This window comes from Aethalodelphis obliquidens, unplaced genomic scaffold, assembly GCF_003676395.1.
Source record: "Aethalodelphis obliquidens isolate GAN/ISIS:26980383/991018 unplaced genomic scaffold, ASM367639v1 scaffold3, whole genome shotgun sequence".
NCBI lineage: Eukaryota > Metazoa > Chordata > Mammalia > Artiodactyla > Delphinidae > Aethalodelphis > Aethalodelphis obliquidens.
In genome coordinates, this window is record NW_020837947.1 from 25,364,399 (window position 1) to 25,383,475 (window position 19,077).

Sequence of the window (19,077 nt, forward strand, 5' to 3'; positions counted from 1 at the left end):
TGTCTTCTTAGCAGCATTTTTAAATGAAAGAAACAGATACAGGAATTTTAAATCATTTTTATCTGTTACATGTTTGTGAGTTCTCCCATCATTTATAATTAGTGGGCAGAGGAGACAGCAAAAACTATGCATCAGGGGATGTAATCATAAAACACCACTCCCCCTAAAGCAGAAATGTTCTAAATTGGAAACTTATTTATTGAAGGATTTTTTTTTACTCTGCTGGAATACATTGCAAGAAATTAATACATTAGATAAAAAGATATTTCCACATCAGGAAGTTCAAAAGATTAAGCTGCTACTGAAATGTAAATTAAAGGAATTCATAAATGTTTCAGAAAACATTACAGTAGAATTAACTGTAATTTGAGAAAGGCAGGCTCTGCAATAAGGTGAGATTCATTACAAAGCCAAAATTATTTTTTAAACCCCTGACATATTTAGATAGAATTTTCACGCCAAGTCAAATAATTATGAAATTAAAACATTGCTTGAAGGGATGCTCGGAATTTTATGCTAATGAGGACTTAATTTTAGAGGCTTGTTTTTCTTTGTGAAAATGTTATGTTTTATGACTTTCTTCCAAGCTCTCAATGTGTGTAAGTGTGACAAAATTCCTATAAGAAGCTGAGGTAAGAGGAACTTGTAAATACTTATCCAAATGTTCCATTTACTCATTTAGTTATTCATTCAGCAAGTATCTGTTGAGTGTCTCTCTGTGCCAGATGCTGGGCTGTGCAGCATAGGAGGACACAGACAAGGTCTCTCTGCCTTCATGGAACCATCTGCTAATGGGGAAGATAGTCAACAAGCAATGAATAAATGAACAAGGACATTTCAGACTGCACAGTGAGAGGTTAGCTTAACAGGCCCAGGTTGTTCAAACCCTGCATGTTCTAAAGAAAGTCTGGTTTTCAGGGGGAGTGGTCTTTGACCATCTCCCGGGAGGTAACCTCTGAGTCCTTGTCATGTCCTGCCTGATAAGAGTGTTTTCAGATGCCTGAGGCCTTGGCCATGCTGTGTCAGTTTGACCTCTGCAGAGAAGTGAGCTGGAAACTGAGTAGTAAGTCAGCCATGTGGGCACGGCAAAGCTATGTGACTGACACTCAATAAAAACCCTGGACACGAAGGCTCAGCAGCACTTCCCTAATTGGCAATAGTGCACCCGTGTTGTCACACATTGTTACTGGGAGAATGAAGGGCATCTTCACGTGACTGTGCTGGAGGCAGAGCTGGAAACATGCATCCGGTTTCTCCTGGACTTCACCCATGCACCTGTTGCCTTTGCTGATTTTGTTCTGTATCCTTTCACTTAATAAACCACAACCTTGAGCATAATAGCTGTTCCGAGCCCTGTGATTCCTTGTAGTGAATCACTGAGTCTGAGCCTGGTCTCGGGGACCCTCTACACACAAACCACATTAAATGAAATAAACAGGGTGATGTGTTAGATTAATGGGGTGGGCGTGGGGTGCCTAGTTAAGATGGGAAATGAATTAAAGCCTGAGGGATAAGAGGGTGGTGAGCGTGGGAAGAGCTTAAGGAGGTGTGCTCCAGGCAGAGGGAAGAGTAACTGCAAAGGCTTTGGGACAGTGAAGTTGTGGGCATGTTGGAGGGACAGTAAGGACGCCAAGAGCCTGGGGGGCAGAGGCAACGTGGCAGCAGATGGGGTTGGTCAGAGTAGCAAGGGCCAGATCATGCAAGGCTTTTAGGTCTCAGAAAGGGGTCTGGATTTTGTTGGAAGCAAATGAGTCTTCACTGAGTGAGGTTACACCCAGTTCTGTTGCTTTTTTTTTTTTTAACTACAGCAGTAACCTGAGGCAAGTGAAGTCATTTTATGAAGGGGCTCAGTCAGGTTGCAGCCTCACTTACAGCCACCCCTGTGTATCCCTGGGTTCTACATCTGCAGATACGGGGGGCTGATTTCACTGCACCACTTTACATAAGGGACTTGAGCATCCGCGGGTTTTGGCATCTGTGGGGTTCCTGGAACCAAGACTCTGTGGAAAATGAGGGACGACTGTAAATCTTACCAGAAACAACCAGCAAACAATTCTGGAAGGGCAGGGGTCTTCAGGCACTGAATACGAATTCAAATAAGGGAGAGGTTACTCCTTCTCCATATCTTCTGCTCTGAGTAGCAGTTACCCTACTTTCAGTACTATGCACAATCTTAATTTTAAATCACTAAGAAATACAAATGTCCAATATACATGTTCCAACTCACTTAAAATAAGCTGAACATCAAATCAAGGAGATGCCTATTTTTTTCCCTCATCAGACTGGAAAAATGACGACATTTATAAAACACGATGTTGGCAAGCATTGGTCAGAACTCCGTGTGCTTTCAGTGGAAATAAAAATGGGCGCCACCATTTGGAAGGGCAATTTGTTAATATCAGTCAGTTTGCAACGTCATCTCTGATCCATTATTTCACTGACAGAGATTTATCCCAAGGAAATATTTGCAGAAATACACAACAGGATGTTTGTTGTGGCAGAAAGCTGGTAACAACTTAAATACCCATCAACAGGAGAATAGTTGACTTAACTGTGGTTACTTTATACCATGGAATTATGATGCATAATGAAAAGTGAATAAGGTAAAACAGTGTCTGCAAGTATTGAAAAAATTGTTGCACAAGCCAAGCTTTATGACCAGGTCACACCATTTCCCATTTTTATCTCTATCCATATGATGATCCAATTTATTTCGTGGTTATATTTCCTGAAATCAAGAGTGATGGAGGGCTCCCTTGGTGGTGCAGTGGTTAAGAATCCACCTGCCAATGCAGGGGACACGGGTTCATGCCCTGGGCCGGGAAGATCCCAAATGCTGTGGAGCAACTAAGCCCGTGTGCCACAACTACTGAGGCCACATGCCACGACTACGGAAGCCCACACACCTAGAGCCTGTGCTCTGCAACAAGAGAAGCCACCACAATGAGAAGTCTGCACAATACAAGGAAGAATATCCCCTGCTCGCCGCAACTAGAGAAAGCCTGTGCACAGCAACGAAGACCCAAAGCAACCAAAAATTAAAAAAAAAAAGGAGAGTAATGGAGGCTGCTGGTAGATTAAGTTGTCATTGTAGGAATACAGAACAGTATAAATCTTCCCTTGGAGGTTTTTAAGGTCAGTTTGGGAGATGACATGGACACCTGTGGAGAGGCAGCCACCAAGACCAAGCGGGCTCTGAAAAGTCGTTATGGGCTGGGCTGAGGTGACCTCACATAGTGGGTCAAACGTAAGCAGGACAGAACTCACAGAAAATTCCAAAAAAAACAAAATGTCCCTTTCAGAAACAGAGTGAAATGTGGAAATTTTAAATATAAAAAGTCTTCTAAATATTGATGGTCCCTTCAATTTGTTAAAGTAACAAGTTTGTGTAATTTTTTAATACAACTCTGATATGCCTTCAGTTTGCTAAAGAAGCAAGTCTGTGTAATTTTTAATAAAACCTTACTCAGCCTAGGTCTGTGCTTTCTCATCCTCTTCCCTATCTTGCAAGTGTATTTTTTAAAAGTGCATTTTGAGAGCATGTATTACACATTTAGGTCTTAGCTGAATATTTATTGGAAAATTTCCAGGCTGACTTGCATTTTAGTGATCTCCCAGGAGCACAATAATCTCCTTTGTACTGGGGGGGTGTGGGGGAAGGAGGGGGAGGGAGAGAGAGGGAGGGAGGGAGGGAGGGAGGGGGAGAGAGAGAGAGAGAGATAGAGAGAGCGCGTGAGAGCAAGCATACTCTTGAATTGGTTTGGAGAGATAACTAGAGTCTTAAAATATATACTGACAACTGGCTATGCTCTACAGATTTCAAATGTGCGCCAATCAATTTAAGAATATGCACACTAAAACTGCGTTTCAGGAGTTAATTGTGCAGGCTCTGCAGCGAAATGTCTGGGCTTGACGCCCAGCTCTGCCACTTACTGTGTTATCTGGGGAAAGTCATTAACCTCTCTGTGCCTCAGTTTCCTCATCTGTAGAAGAAGTGATAGCTGTACATTGCTCATGATATTGTGAGGATAAGAGAAATGAATGGGTCTTTAAAACGGGGACTGGCACATAGTAAGTGCTAGAGAAGGGTTAGGTGCTATTATTATTATTTGCACAGTGGTACTGAGGTCTTAGACTAAGAAGGTTGGTCTGGCCTTGTCCTAGCTCTAACAGCAAGCTGCCGAGCAATCCTTTTTCTTTTTAATTAATTTATTTTATTTATTTATTTTTGGCTGTGTTGGGTCTTTGTTGCTGTGTGCGGGCTTTCTCTAGTTGTGGTGAGCGGGGGCGACTCTTTGTTGCAGTGCGCAGGCTTCTCATTGTGGTGGCTTCTCTTGTTGCGGAGCATGGGATCTAGGCGCCTGGGCTTCAGGAGTTGTGGCTCACGGGCTCTGGAGCGCAGGCTCAGTAGTTGTGGCGCACAGGCTTAGAAGCTCCGTGGCATGTGGGATCTTCCCAGACCAGGGCTCGAACACGTGTCCCCTGCATTGGCAGGCAGATTCTTAACCACTGTACCACCAGGGAAGCCCTGCTGAGCAATCTTAAACAAGTAATTTAAACTATGTGTGTTTCAGCATCTCTGTCTGCAAAGTAGACAATAATTGAGCCTACCTCATAAGATTGCTCTGAGAATAAAGAAATGAGTACATATCATATACTAAGAATAGTGCTACATACCTTGAAACACTCAATAAATGTTAACATTTATTATTTCTAATTAAACTTATGTGTTCCAGATGACAATTTTTGAGCTCAGTATTTCAGTCTCTATTTGTTTCATGGCTTTCAGAGCTTGGAACTGACGTTGAGATTTAACCATTATCTATTCACAGTATATGCCTACACTAACCCTTCATTAACTCTGTTTCCTTGTTGGTTCCAAATGCTGTACTTACCTAAGACGCCACCTTTAGCTCAGAGATCATGACATCAGTGTGATGGCGTGGACATGGCATGGACATTGCACAAGTAGGTCAGAGTCTGAATCCCCTCATTTACTAAAGTAATTTACTTAATAGCTCAGTTTTAGTTTTCTTCATTTGTAGAATGGGCATAACAGCATTTTTTTAAAGTTTTTTAAAATTTATTTTATTTTATTTTTTACTTTTTTTTTTGGCTGTGTTGGGTCTTCGTTGCTGTGTGTGGGCTTTCTCTAGTTGTGGCGAGCAGGGGCTACTCCTTGTTGCAGTGCATGGGCTTATCATTGCAGTGGCTTCTCTTGTTGCGGAGCACAGGTTCTAGGTGCACGGGCTTCAGTAGTTGTGGCTGATGGGCTTGGTTGCTCTGCGGCATGTGGGATCTTCCCGGACCAGGGTTCGAACCCATGTCCCCTGCATTGGCAGGCGGATTCTTAACCTCTGTGCCACCAGGGAAGTCCCAAATGGGCATAACAGCTTTTAACTCACAGATCGTTGTGAGAATTTAAAGAGATATTACTTGTATGATAACTTGGCAGAGCTCTTGGAACGTAGCAATTTTAAGTGAATGTTAGTTGTTCCCACTCAGTGGAAGGCTGTCAACAAATCCCTTTTGGAATGTTGGTACACTAGTCCCAGGGAAGGGCTTAGAACTGGAATTGAGTTATAATCAGGCACAGAGAACAAACAGACCTGAAACAAGCCTTATGTCCCACTCTTAATAATTGTGCTGATTGCTCCAGAGCCGTCAGTGATACACACCCCACTCTGCTCCTACAGCCCCAGGCACAGTCCTGCACTAGGACAGCACACAGTGCTGGCATCAGCAGTATCACTTGGTATAATTATCTTCTGCAAAGCCCAAGTACCGAGTGGGTGGCTATGGGGCCATGTCCTCTCCAATCTCTAGACTATTTCCTGGCACAGTGCAGTGTGTATGAGTGGAACTCAACAGATATTTCCTGGAGGAATAAATATAATATTCAGTATTATACGGAAATGTAAAGATCCAAACAGAGAAAATAAAGGTAGCAGAGGTAGGACAAATCAGGTATTAAATACTGTTATGGAAAGTGTAAACAGAAAAGCTACTTGGCAAGGTATATCAAGAACTTCCAAATATTCATATTTTTACCTATCAAATAAAAAAAACAGGATACCAAGTTATATTTAGAGTTTAATCCTAATTTTGTAAAAACCAAAAAATATATAATCCATATAATGTATATGGGTGATATGTGTGTGTCCATACAGAAAAAAAGAGAAACAGAAAGAAGAGATATATCAAAATATTTTGAGGCAAGGGAGGAGCCAGGATATATAGGAGTTTTTGTAAGGAAGCATTAAGCAAACCAACAGAAAGCCCAAACAATCAGGTAATTAAACATCAAAAGATTACTGCTAATTAAAGAAAAACCAGACATCTCAAGTTAATGAACTTAGTGCTTTTCTGTGTATGGGAAGAGTCTAGGCCTAATGAAATAATTCCTTTGATGTGCACCTTAACTATCTAGGGCCATTATCCTGCTTTTCTTTATCCTGAATCCTCTCAGGGTGCACTTTGGGCGAGGGTGGCTTCAGTGGCTGATGGGGTCATGGCAGCAACATCCTTTGTTTACTGTTGCGGCTCCTCCCTTACCTCTTTGTAACAGTCCCTCAGAGCTATCTTAGAGGCTGTACCTCAGGCTTACGTCCTCAGTAATGCCCCAAGCAAAATATAATTTTCAGCTTTTAGGTTGTGCTTTTTTTTTTTTTTCAGTCCACACTGGATACCTAAAAACATTTTTAAAATTTGAAGATTAATTATTGATTGTAGGGTTTTCATATTTAATTTTATATGAGGAAAATGATTGATATTGGAATTTTCATTTTCTTATGAGGAAAATTATTTACCAAGCAATATAGAGGCATTGAAAAATCAAAAGGGGCTTCCCTGGTGGCGCAGTGGTTGAGAGTCCACCTGCCGATGCAGGGGACGCGGGATCGTACCCCGGTCCGGGAAGATCCCACATGCCATGGAGCGGCTGGGTCCGTGAGCCATGGCCGCTGAGCCTGCGCGTCCAGAGCCTGTGCTCCACCACGGGAGAGGCCACAACAGTGAGAGGCCCGCGTACCGCAAAAAAAAGAAAAAAAAAGAAAAAAAGAAAAATCGAAAGTATTTTTGGAACAGTTTCAGATTTACAGAAAAATTGCCACAGTACAGAGTTCCCATAAACCCCTACCGATTTCCTGTTATTAACATTTTACATCAGTATGGTACGCATGTTACATTTAATGAATCAATATGGATATAGTGTATTAACTGAAGTTATAGAATCACCCTGGAAATCATACTATGTGACTAATAGTTTCTCTATGGTCGTTTAGTCGATTTTGTCTTGCACATGCTATACTGAATAACAGTGTTCTACTGCCATCTACTGTTCTGAATAATTTTTTTTAATTTGATTCTTAGAATTTTTCATTTATCTATACTTTCATAGCCTTTTAGAGCTGTAACTTTCCCTACGGTTCACTTTTTTAACCACCTCAATAAATAAGTGACTATATTGAGGCTCAGAGAGACCAAGGCTCACAGGTAGCTATTGACACAGCCATTCATCCATTCATGTATTCATCAAACAATTACTTAACACCTGTATTAGAAAAGGTGCTGGGGATACAAGGCGAATAGGAGAATGGTCACTTTCCTCAAGAAACTCACTGTCTAATGGGGACAAGAAAAGGATGATTATAAAACAATCTGATTACTACATATGCTTCAAGTCTTGTGGGAGCACAGGGAAAGGACACATGGTTACCTTAGGTCGGATGCGGGAAGGTAGGGAATATGCCAAGATTCAGGGCCATCTTGTTGGAAGACATGTGGTCTGAAGCAGATCTTAAGAGATCAGCAGGAACTAAATGGGTGAATAGGGCGGGGACTGGGAAGAGAGGAATTCCAGAAATAACATCAGAAAGAAAGGCAAAAATAGTCCGCTGTATGTGAGAAATTTAAAAGAAGAGCAGAGAGTGTAAAATGAGCAGAGGTGACAGATGAAGCTGGAGAGGCTCACAGGGGTCAGACCATGGAGGAATTTGTGTGTCACTTTTGGAAATCTCATTTTTGTTTGTTTGTTTGTCTTTTGCGGTATGCGGGCCTCTCACTGTTGTGGCCTCTCCCGTTGCGGAGCACAGGCTCCGGACGCGCAGGCTCAGCGGCCATGGCTCACGGGCCTAGCCGCTCCGCGGCATGTGGGATCTTCCTGGACCAGGGCACGAACCCGTGTCCCTGCATTGGCAGGCTTACTCTCAACCACTGCGCCACCAGGGAAGACCCTAACATCTTTACAGAAGCCAAGAGAGTAGAAAGCTTCATGGAGGGAGATATTAAAGTATCTATTGCCACAAAGAGGCCAATGATATCCATTGAATTTGGCAATAGCTTACTGGTGACCTTTGTGAGAGCAGTTTTAGTAGGATATTAGGAGTAGATGCAGTGGTGTGCTCTTACTAGCTTGAGACAAATGATTATATATATTCTTCCTAACTCTGTGTTCAGTGACATCAAATTGGTAGCTGGAAATCAGCCATGGGAGAGTAGCTACCCCATAGAAATTGGCAAATACTATATGTCAAGGATTTTTTTTTTTTTCTTCAGAGAGTTGGTTGTTAAACTTTGGCCATCACATCACTAGGTAGAAGGAAAATTACAGTTGGCTGAGGAAGGAAAATGGAGAGAGAGAGAGTAGCGATAATTGAAAGGTTGCATAAGCCAGGGAGAAGAGATTGGATGAGGATTAGAGGGGAAATACAGGGTCAGCAAGAACCAGAACTCAGACTACCTGATTTTCTGTTCAGTGCTTCTTTTACCATCACCTCTTTACCGCACTGCTGTCAGTTTGGTTTACTAGTGAGGACGTGACAACTTACACGGGGGTCATTTCACTACAGCTTGGGAGAGAACTGGCAGTGGTTTGGATGCTTTTGAGGGCAAGGAGAGGAGAGAAAGAAGGAAACTTCTGGAGGAATATCTCCCAAACTCTAATGAGTGGCTGTTATAAACAGTACTGTCTCTGGTGTCAAGCTGGGTGGCGTGTGGCTTTGCCACTCAGGGACTGTGTGGTCTTGAGAAAGCTGCTTAACTTCTTTGTGCCCCAGTCTTATCATCTATATGCAGGCGATAGTGGTACACACCTCATTGGGTGGGTGTGAAAAACTTACTGGCACATAGCAAACTCCCAGCAAATGTGAGTCAGCTATTATTATTACTGTTACTTTTTCTGGACAGGAGGGTAAAACAACTAAAAATTTTCACTTTAAAATGATATATTTATGTATTTTTGTTTATAACACTCATTGCTTTTATAACCATAAAACCCCCAGATTTATAAAAATAGAAACTTTTTTCAGTAACAATTTACGTTGTTGAGTGTTCTGCAATCCACATATTATCCAGTAGGGGGCGCTATTTAACCGTCTAGTATCCACTATAATCCATCATTTCAGGAATATGGCTGGGTGAATGATTGCATTGTCTATGGTAATGATTTACTGTTAATATTCATACATAGAATTTGCCCCTTACAAACATGAAAAGCCCCATTTCCAGCCTTATTAAAATGGAAAACCTATGTGAAAATCATCATCATCATCATAATCATCATCACCAACACTTTTGTTGCAGCTTACTAAGTGTGGGCATTATCCTGAGCATTTTACATATATTAGCTCTTTTGATACTTATTACAATGCTGTGGGGTGGGCACCATCCATTCTATAGATGAGGAGACTGAGGTACAGAGAAGTTAAGTGGCCCAACGTCACACAGCTAGTATGAGAAAGGATCTGAACCTGAGCTATCTGGTTCCACAGTCTGGGAATCACGTGTGAGGTATGTTATTGTTGGAACCCAACCAGGGTCAGTTTGGGTCTCTTCCAGAAATTCTGAAGAGTACTTTCCTTGCTTTCACTTCAGCATTAATGAGCTCTATTCCTCAAATCTACTGAAACAAGACAAAGAAATCACATCTCGTCCAAAATTATCTGAAGATGTTAAGACACCAATGAAACTCTCAATTTGTTTGAAATCACTTTGCCTGCAATCGGTACTTTATTTGATTTGTAAGAATATGATTTTTCGTCACAAATATATTATACAGCTAATAAAACAAATATTTTCATTACTTTTGAAAACTGAGAGCATTTTCTTCACACAGTCTACACCGTATGCAGTTAACTCTCGGCAGAATAGCCCCTCGTGCTATTTAAAAAAAAAATAATTAATTTTTTGGGCTGTGTTGGGTCTTCGTTGTTGCACGTGGGCTTTCTCTAGTTGCAGGCAGCAGGGGCAACTCTTTGTTGAGGTGCGCGGGCTTCTCACTGCGGTGGCTTCTCTTATTGCGGAGAATGGAGTCTAGGCATGCAGGCTTCAGTAGTTGGAGCATGTGAGCTCAGTAGTTGTGGCTCACGGGCTCTGGAGCGCAAGCTCAGTAGTTGTGGTGCACGGGCTTAATTGCTCTGCGGCATGTGGGATCTTCCCGGACCAGGGATTGAACCCATGTCCCCTGCATTGGCAGGTGGATTCCTAACCACTGCACCACCAGGGAAGCCCCTTTGTGTTACTTTTGAAAGTGAAAATTTTTGTTTTTAATGAAAATATGTGAAGCTGGTTTATGTAAAATGAAGGCTGGGGAAATTATTTCAGGTGGTTTCAGACACTAACTTTCTCAGTAATTTTATTTTATTCATCCTCAAAAATTGCCAGAGAACTGCATAACACAAAATATAGTATTTTGTTTCTATTGAGAATACCAAACTGAAATATAGGAGACTAAATTTTAAACACTGCTAAATATTTCCCACTTCTTTCATTTTAAATTAATGGGAAAAGTAAGGGATTCACATCTGAGAAATGCAAATCAAACCCACAGTGAGATATTTCCTCATGCCTGTCAGAATGGCTATCAACAAAAAGACCAAGGATAACAAATGTTTGTGAGGATGTGCAGAAAACGGAACCCTCCTACACTGTTGGTGGAAAAGTAAATTGGTATAGCCACTATGGAAAACAGTATGGAGATTCCTCAAAAAACTAAAAATAGAACTATCATACGAGCCAGCAATTCCGCTCCTGGGAATGTATCTGAAGAAAAGGAAAACACTAATTCAAAAAGATACATGCACTCCAATGTTCACTGCAGCATTATTTACAATATCCAAGATATGAAAGCAACGTAGTGTCCATCAACAGATGAATGAATAAAGATGTGGGGTGTATATATATATATATATATATATAGAATATTAAAAAAGAATGAAATTTTGCCATTTGTAACAACATGGATGAACTTGGAGGGTATTATGCTTAGTGAAATAGGTCAGAGAAAGACAAAGACTATATAACTTATATGTGGAATCTAAAGAAATAAAACGAAAGAATAAAACAAAACAGAGAGACTCACAGATATAGAGAACCAACTAGTGGTTACCAGTGGGAAGAGGGAAGGGGGAGGGGCAAGATGGGGTAGTGGATTAAGAGGTACAAACTTCTATGTATAAAATAAATAAGCTACAAGGATATATTGTATAGCACAGGGAATATAGCCAATATTTTATAATAATTTTAAATGGAATATAATCTATAAAAATACTGACTCACTATGCTGTACACCTGAAACTAACAGAATATTGTAAATCTTCAATTAAATAAAAAGGAAAAGTGATTCAGAATAAATCTTTGGAAGTACAAGGTAAGATATGACCCTCATCGGATATTCTTCACGCTTTGCCCAAGGCCACGGCGGTGCGGACATTGAGAACTTGTTTCTCCTCAGTCCCCCTCCCATCCACACCTGAGGAGTCATGGTGGTGACAGAAGCAGGGCCAGGACACAGGAGGTGGGGCTTTAGGTGCTGGTTGCATGCTGACATGACATATGATTTTTATTTGGAGAAACCTCAAAACAGGAAATGAAAAGGGTAGATGCAGCGGGGTCTAAATAGGTAAGAGATTTGTGGTAGGGAGTGGACTGTGGCAAAGAGGACCTGAATTTATCTGGAGAAGCCGGGTGAAGCGCTTCTAGGACGGAAATGAGCATTTGTTAATTTCAGTGTGTTCACGCATAAAATGTTTATAGCGTCCCCCTTGAGACCCAGACACAGTGCTGGACACCAGGGATACACAGATTAATAAAACATGGTCTTTCTGTCAAAGAGTTGGCACCCGAGTGGGGAAGGTGGGGATGTAAGCAGTGAAGCGTCTGAAGCAGCCATGGTACAAGGTACAAAGGTGGACCCCAGCAGGAATCGCCCAGCCCTGCCGGCGAGGGTCAGGGACCGGCTCCTGGGTTCGGTACACGCTCTTAGAGTGCGGCAATGACCCCTGTCCAACGTGAACACTCATCTCAAATGGCTCGAAACTTAAATATCGTATTGTTGAAAATCAGACCGTGATCCGACTTCAGGGGTTAAATATTTAATTGGTGATGCGCAGATTAAAATGTGTACACGTTGAAGCACTGCGAAGAAAAGCACTGGATGCGAGAGGACCAAGTGAGAGGGAAACGAGGCAGTGGGACCCCGCGGCTCCAGGTCTCTCCGGGCAGAGTAAGCTCACACACACCCAGTGTAACCCGAGCCCGGCCCCTCCTCCCCCGCGCGCGCCTGGGCCAGCCGGGCAGGTCAGGGCGGTGCGCTCTGAGTCACCGGAATCTAGGTGGGGCGAGCGCCTCGCCCCCGAGGCCTGCCCCGAGCCGCCTCCTCCAGGAGCCGCCTCCCCGAGGCCTCCTCCCTTTTGTCGCGCTGCCGGCGCTCTAGGGTCACTCTCCGCCGGCGTCCGAGCCCCACGCGCTCCTCTCCTCTCCACCACCGCCGTCGAGATGCTGGCCTGCGGCCTGGCCTGCGAGCGCTGCAGGTGGATCCTGCCCCTGCTCCTGTTCAGCGCCATCATTTTCGACATCATCGCGTTGGCCGGCCGCGGATGGCTACAGTTGAGCGGTACCGAAGAGCACTCCTCGCTGTGGTGGCGGTGTACCCGCGACGGCATATGCGACAGCCTCATGAAATTTGGTGAGTGCCGCCGTCTCCGTGAAGTCCTCCGGGCAGCTGCTGGGCGAGCGCCGGCGCCCTGGGAGTGCGGAAGTCGCCCTATGAGAATGGACTAAACAGGGTCGAGAAGGGACTGAACAGGGTCGGGGGTAATGGGTGATTCAACAAATCTCTCTTTAGAGCCTAGGTTCATACATCCGACCCGAGCAAAATAAAGCAGTAGCAGCTTTCCGTGTCCAAAATCAGGCTCGACACTGGAAGAAAATGGCCCTAGTTCAAGCTACGTTTATTCGTAGGGTCTGTCGGTACAGCAAAAGATGATTTCAGCCATTTGAAAAGGGTTTGATGAGTAAATGTAATGAACAAAGTATATTTTCTTGGAGACCTACTGAAATTTCTTCCCATTCCGCCACCTATTTTATATCTTAAAATATGAAATATGGCTTATATTTTAAAATGTAAGTATTTAAAATGCGTACCTTCCCTAATGTTGCTGTATTATTCGTTTAACTTGAACTAAGTGAAAGCAGCTCTTCTTCCTTTAAAAAAGGCCTTTAAATCAAAGTTTCAGCAGGGAAGATTTCAGTAGATACTGCAGTGTTTAATGCTGCAGGCTAATTCTTGTTAGAGGGAGTGTCTTTTGGGCTTAGGCCTGGCATTGCTGTTTAGAAAACTTTATTTTAATCTGATTTGAAATCTAAAAAGCAAACACATTTTCCACACCAGCGAAATGAAGCAGAGTTGACAATTTAATATACTGCAGATAGAGTATTTTATTTTTCCAGCATGGAGGAAGCCTCAGGGACTACCTGTTACTATTACGCGGGACTGGAGAGGAGCTTGCTCTGGGCCGGTACCACCCCCTGCTTTCTCGTAGATGGGAAGAACAGCCGGGGTCTATCGTGATTAGCATTGTGTGAGGGGTTCCGGAGAGGAGGGTTTAAGTATGAGAATAATCAGAAGCTTAAAGTCAACTACTACTGAATGGAGCCTTACCAACTGAGTTTAATAGTTTAAAACTGAGAAAGAAGGCTACCCTGCTTTTTTTCCCCATTCTCTGCTAGGACCTTTGACTTGCCCCGCACCTCCAAAGTGGCCCAGGGCTTCAAACCAAACTCTGTTTATTTCTGGGACCCTGTATCAGGGGCTTGGTGCTTTGTCGTATCTACTGTGGAATTATTTGGAAGTTCTCCCCAAAAATTTACTCCCCAAAGGAGGCATGGTTCTCCTTAGCAGGTAATAAAATGTAAAGACTAAATGGAATTCCTACTTTCCTTAAAGTCTGTGTTTTTCCTCTCTTAAAGCGCAAAGAGCACACCTGCCAGGGTTTGTATTACCCCAAGTCTTTTAGGTTTTCGAAGGGAATTAATTTCTTTGAAATAATATGTCTCTATCTTCTGGTTAAAATGCAACAGAGTTCAGTATCTTGTAGGGGATTTAATAGACTTGCTTAAAACAGGTGTGTTTTTAAACAGACTTTGATCATCGTATCTCACTGCAAAGACTAATACAGACCCAAAGAATATTCAGCGATCCTGGGCATATGAATTAAGGAGGTTAGTGTGCCGCGGGGAGAAGGGTGCAGGCAGAGCCTAGATCAGCACTATTGCTGGGACGTGATCTGGCCTGCACGGCTCTGGCTGTGACCACAGCCCTCTTGTGAAAAATACACAATGCAGTTTTTATTTTTCTTGATCTGCAGGATGAACTCACCTTCCTAGGGTGTGGCTCTTCTAACCTCAGGCTGATAGAGTGCTTTGATATAGAAGGGAGTAAGCAGGTTTTGTTTCTGTTTTCTAATTTTTCTAATTTTTTAATTAGGAGTCTAAAGCATTAACTTTTTTTAATCGTAGAGAAAAGACAGATCCAGTCAGTGTACAGTTGATGTTTCAATTTGATATAGAAATTGGTCTTTAGAAAAGTTCGGTTTTCCAAGTGAGCCTTGAGGAATCTAGTACTGCCTCTGTGATGCAGCTAGAATGATTTTCATAAGCGGTCGGTGGCTTTCACATTCCAGTTTGGTTATTCTGGTGACCTTTGCAAAGATAGTCAAGTGCCAAGGATGTGTTAGACGTGGCTTTTGCTCAAACCCTAGAATCAGATCATGAATTGGGCACCCACTGTCACTAGGTGACCTTGGGAAGAAGAAAACAGCTATGATTTCACCAGGAGAGGTCCATCCCAGGCTATTGAAGCCAAAGATGAGTTGGAGTGATTATTATACTTCCACTCTGTCTCCTGCCATGGACTGTTGGCTAGTTTTGCCTCACAGGTGTAGAAATTGTGTATTCCTATCCCGTAGGTTGATTATCTAGGCGTCTCTGAACTTTTGAGATTTCCAGATAGCTGCAGTTAGGCCTTGCCAAAAACAATATGTTCACGTGAGGTCATATTTTATCTAAAATACAGTAAGCAGTTTCCACACACTCCCACGTATGTACAAACACAACAAGGAATAAGGTTGATGGCTCTAATTAAAATGATATCTCAATGTTGAGAATTAAGTGTGTATAATCACTTTTTAAAAAATTCTTGCTATGTGCTAGAAAATAAACCTTGTGATTTACCACTGTAAACTACAGTATTAAGAAAGTATACCTGTTTATTACAAAGTGCTTCACTATCTCTTTTATTTGCTGGCATTTGTAACAATATGTTCATTTTGCTGGCAGGTATCAGCAATAATAAAATAATAGAGACTTTTTTTATAAAGGTAAATAGTTCCATAGAATTATGTAAAAAGCAGAATGTTATATTCTTCACTGTCATTAACTTTTTTAAAAGAATTTCAGATTACCATATCACCTCATTTTTCCTCATCAATGAATCAAATTAAACACTGAATATTTTCTTTTACATAATAGTAACAACTAAATAAATACAAATTCTTGTTTGAATTTTTAAAAAAGTCATGGTTTCTAGTCCTCAAAATTGGAAAAGAAAACTCTAGATTTAAACATTGAAATGATCATTCAAATTTCATGTATAAAGAAAATGCAAAGTTAGGACTTCCCTGGTGGCACAGTGGTTAAGAATCCGCCTGCCAATGCAGGGGACACGGGTTCGAGCCCTGGTCCGGGAAGATCCCACATGCCGCGGAGCAACTAAGCCCGTGGGCCACAACTACAGAAGCCTGCGTGCCTAGAGCCCGTGCTCCACAGCAAGAGAAGCCACGGCAATGAGAAGCCTGCGTACTGCAACTAGAGAGAAAGCCTGCGCACAGCAACGAAGACCCAACGCAGCCAAAAATAAATAAAAGAAGATGCTAAATTAAATTTGAATCCATGTTCACAGATAGTATTTTTGCACTCCTGGCACCTTCTTTTACAGTTTTAAGAAAGAGTACATCAGGAGGATATTTTCAGCATCAGAGATGTAGATTTCAAGTCCTAAGCAAGCTCTGACTTGTCAGGGTAGAGACTAATGAAGATAAGTTTATGCATAAATTACAGGGACAGCTGAGATGAATTTACGCTCCAAGAATGACGGCGGGGAGTCAGTGTGGCAGCATTGGAGAGCCTTTGCCTTGGATCTGAACTCAGAAGTGCAGAGCCTCATTTTTACCAAAGATACCACATTGAATGTTTTTTACATGAAATCAGCCTTGGATAAGTCAAAGAATCAGGTTAATACAGGAAATATTTTTAGATCATCTAGCCCTGTGGTTCTTAAATGTACGAGAAATGAGAAAAATATCAGTAAGTATGAAGTTAATAGTTTTACATTAGCCTAAATTCAACTTAAAGGATTTCATTTTGAGATTATGTTCTTGTGGCTTTTTTGCAGAGGGGCAGGGTCACGTATTCAAATGTTCTTATTTTATGAAATTAGGCATTAGTAGATAGATTAATCTTTGCGGGCATGTGTTCACATTCGTACATAGTAAAACAAAAAGTTGGACACTCTCAATTGATTTTCATAATTAAAAATATATATATATGTTGATTTATAAAATCTAGACATCTAGGAACCAGTGATCTTGACCAGTTTACTCCACATTTGCTGCGCTTAGCACTACCAGAGAGCCTCAATTCCTGATTTGTCTTTTCTCCTTGTAAATGGCCAGAGACTCCTACACTATTAGATCTAGGAGGGATGAATAGTGCGCCTACTCAAGCTTTCTCCAAAGCCCACCTATCAGCATCGCCCATGGCTGATCTGAACTTCTTCCCGTTGTTCAGCAACTTAATTTTCTCCACGATGCTATTTGTTTAAAAGTACCTCTCTTACACTGACAAGAGGTGAAATGTGCTTCTCTGTAAATTCTTCTTTTCAGCCTTCTTCCAATGGACAGATTTTCAAACATTTGAGGGTAGATTCCAAATTTGCTGCTAGTTATTTTGTCTGAGTTCACACAGAATTTCCTGTATTTTCCCATCTTCCCGTGTAGGATGGTTTCCCCACTCAGACTTTAAAAGAAGGCCATAAAGGGGTAAAGTTCCATAAAAACCAATGGGAAAGGGTTATCATCTGGCTCAGTTTCAGGGGAAAATGTAGAGCATGTAAAGAATCTCACACCTACCGTGGAATTTCTCCCCAGAGACCCCGGCATCATTCTTCCTTTAAGCCATTCCTTTCCTGCCTTCCAAACCTTCTGCAGAATCATTCTTCCTGTGTCGATTTTTTTGGAGGCTTTCCTGAGTCATCCTCCAGATTTTTGCTACTCGTGTGTTACGGACCAGCAGCATCAGTATTATCTGGGAGGTTACTGGATACTCAGCATCTCAGGCCCCACCTACTGAATCGGAATCTGTATTTTAACAAGGTCCCCAGGTGATTCGTAAGCACTTTTAAGTTTCAGAAGCACTGGCCCGTATTACTGCAGATCTCCTCATTGACTATGCAACAGTCTTTTTGAATATATCATCTACCCATGTTTATATTTATCTGTAGATAGCATCTTTTTTTTTTTGAACCTGGAGGATATATATATATATATATTTTTTTTATTGGAGTATAATTGCTTTACAATGGTGTGTTAGTTTCTGCTTTATAACAAAGTGAATCAGCTATACATATACATATAGCCCCATATCTCCTCCCTCTTGCATCTCCCTCCCATCCTCCCTATCCCACCCCTCTAGGTGGTCACAAGATAGCATCTTTTTTATTTTTTCAATTATGGTCTTGTCCAGTTTTCAGTTCTGCTTGTGTATGACATAAAGAACTTTATAGAAACAATAGGAAGGAATCTGACAAAATCTTGTATTAATGGGTAGGGCTTTCTGTATTGTTCATAGATGAATCCTTTGTTCTGGAAAGGAACCATCCTCTACTCTAGTTGGGTGACAATTTGGAATCTGCAGGGCACTGAGTAAGGGGCTAGGCCACAGACTGTTTTGGTCAATGTTTGGTGCCCACATGTAAAGCTACTGAAGAATGCAGCAAATCCATTAAAAGAAATACTAATTTGGGCTGAAAAAGTAATGACAGTCTCCAAAATGTCACCCACGATATAGCAGTAGTGCTCGCCTTGTCTTAAAATAAAAGTTTATTTATTTTTTCTTTTCATAAACTTAACTTTGATTTATGGTTTCTAGCTTGATATTCAAGGTATTTATTTATTTTTACTTTTATTGCTCTTTTCTTCTCAGTCAATCTTACTGGTCTTTTCCCAGCTGTATTTGCCTTGTAACATCATGTTTTAGTATATAATCTCTGGAAAAACGTATAGCATTATCCCTCATACAAAAAACTTAAAAACATTTTTTAGAAAAAACTCAGAATTTCATTAGTAACCAGTGAATGGTTTCCATGTCGTTGACTTAATGTTGAACCTTTGCAAGCAATAGCAAAATCGGATAAGCCATTCATTACCCAACTGGATCTTCAATGAATCTTATCTAAAAGTGGATTTATAATGTTGCTGGTTTCTTTGATAACATAAATTTCTTCAAGTGGTACTTAGAAAATAAACTTAGGACAGAATAAATTATATATATATATGAAACACCGAATTTATCTTCCCTTAAGGAAACAAAACAAAAAACAACATTCCTGCGCAGAAACTCTGTTTACCTGGAGTGCAGCATGCTTTTGTGGTCTCAATTCAGAGAAAGATAATTGACAATGACAATCCTTCCCCAATCCCCTACACACACACACACACACACACACACACACACACACACACA

General features: G+C 41.5%; 1 protein-coding gene across 2 annotated transcripts in view; it reads left to right on the top strand.

Annotated features, from left to right (window-relative positions):
- The first annotated feature begins 12,708 nt into the window (after positions 1 to 12,708).
- PERP (p53 apoptosis effector related to PMP22) overlaps positions 12,709 to 19,077 on the top strand; it is a 17,418-nt gene continuing 11,049 nt past the window's right edge. Inside the window, exon 1 of one of the 2 annotated variants that reach the window (XM_027085298.1) lies at positions 12,709 to 12,964. In XM_027085298.1, the coding sequence (XP_026941099.1) occupies positions 12,775 to 12,964 (190 nt within the window). In that variant the 5' untranslated portion in view covers positions 12,709 to 12,774. The remainder of the gene's footprint in view (positions 12,965 to 19,077) is intronic. The other variant, XM_027085288.1, reaches the window with a different exon arrangement.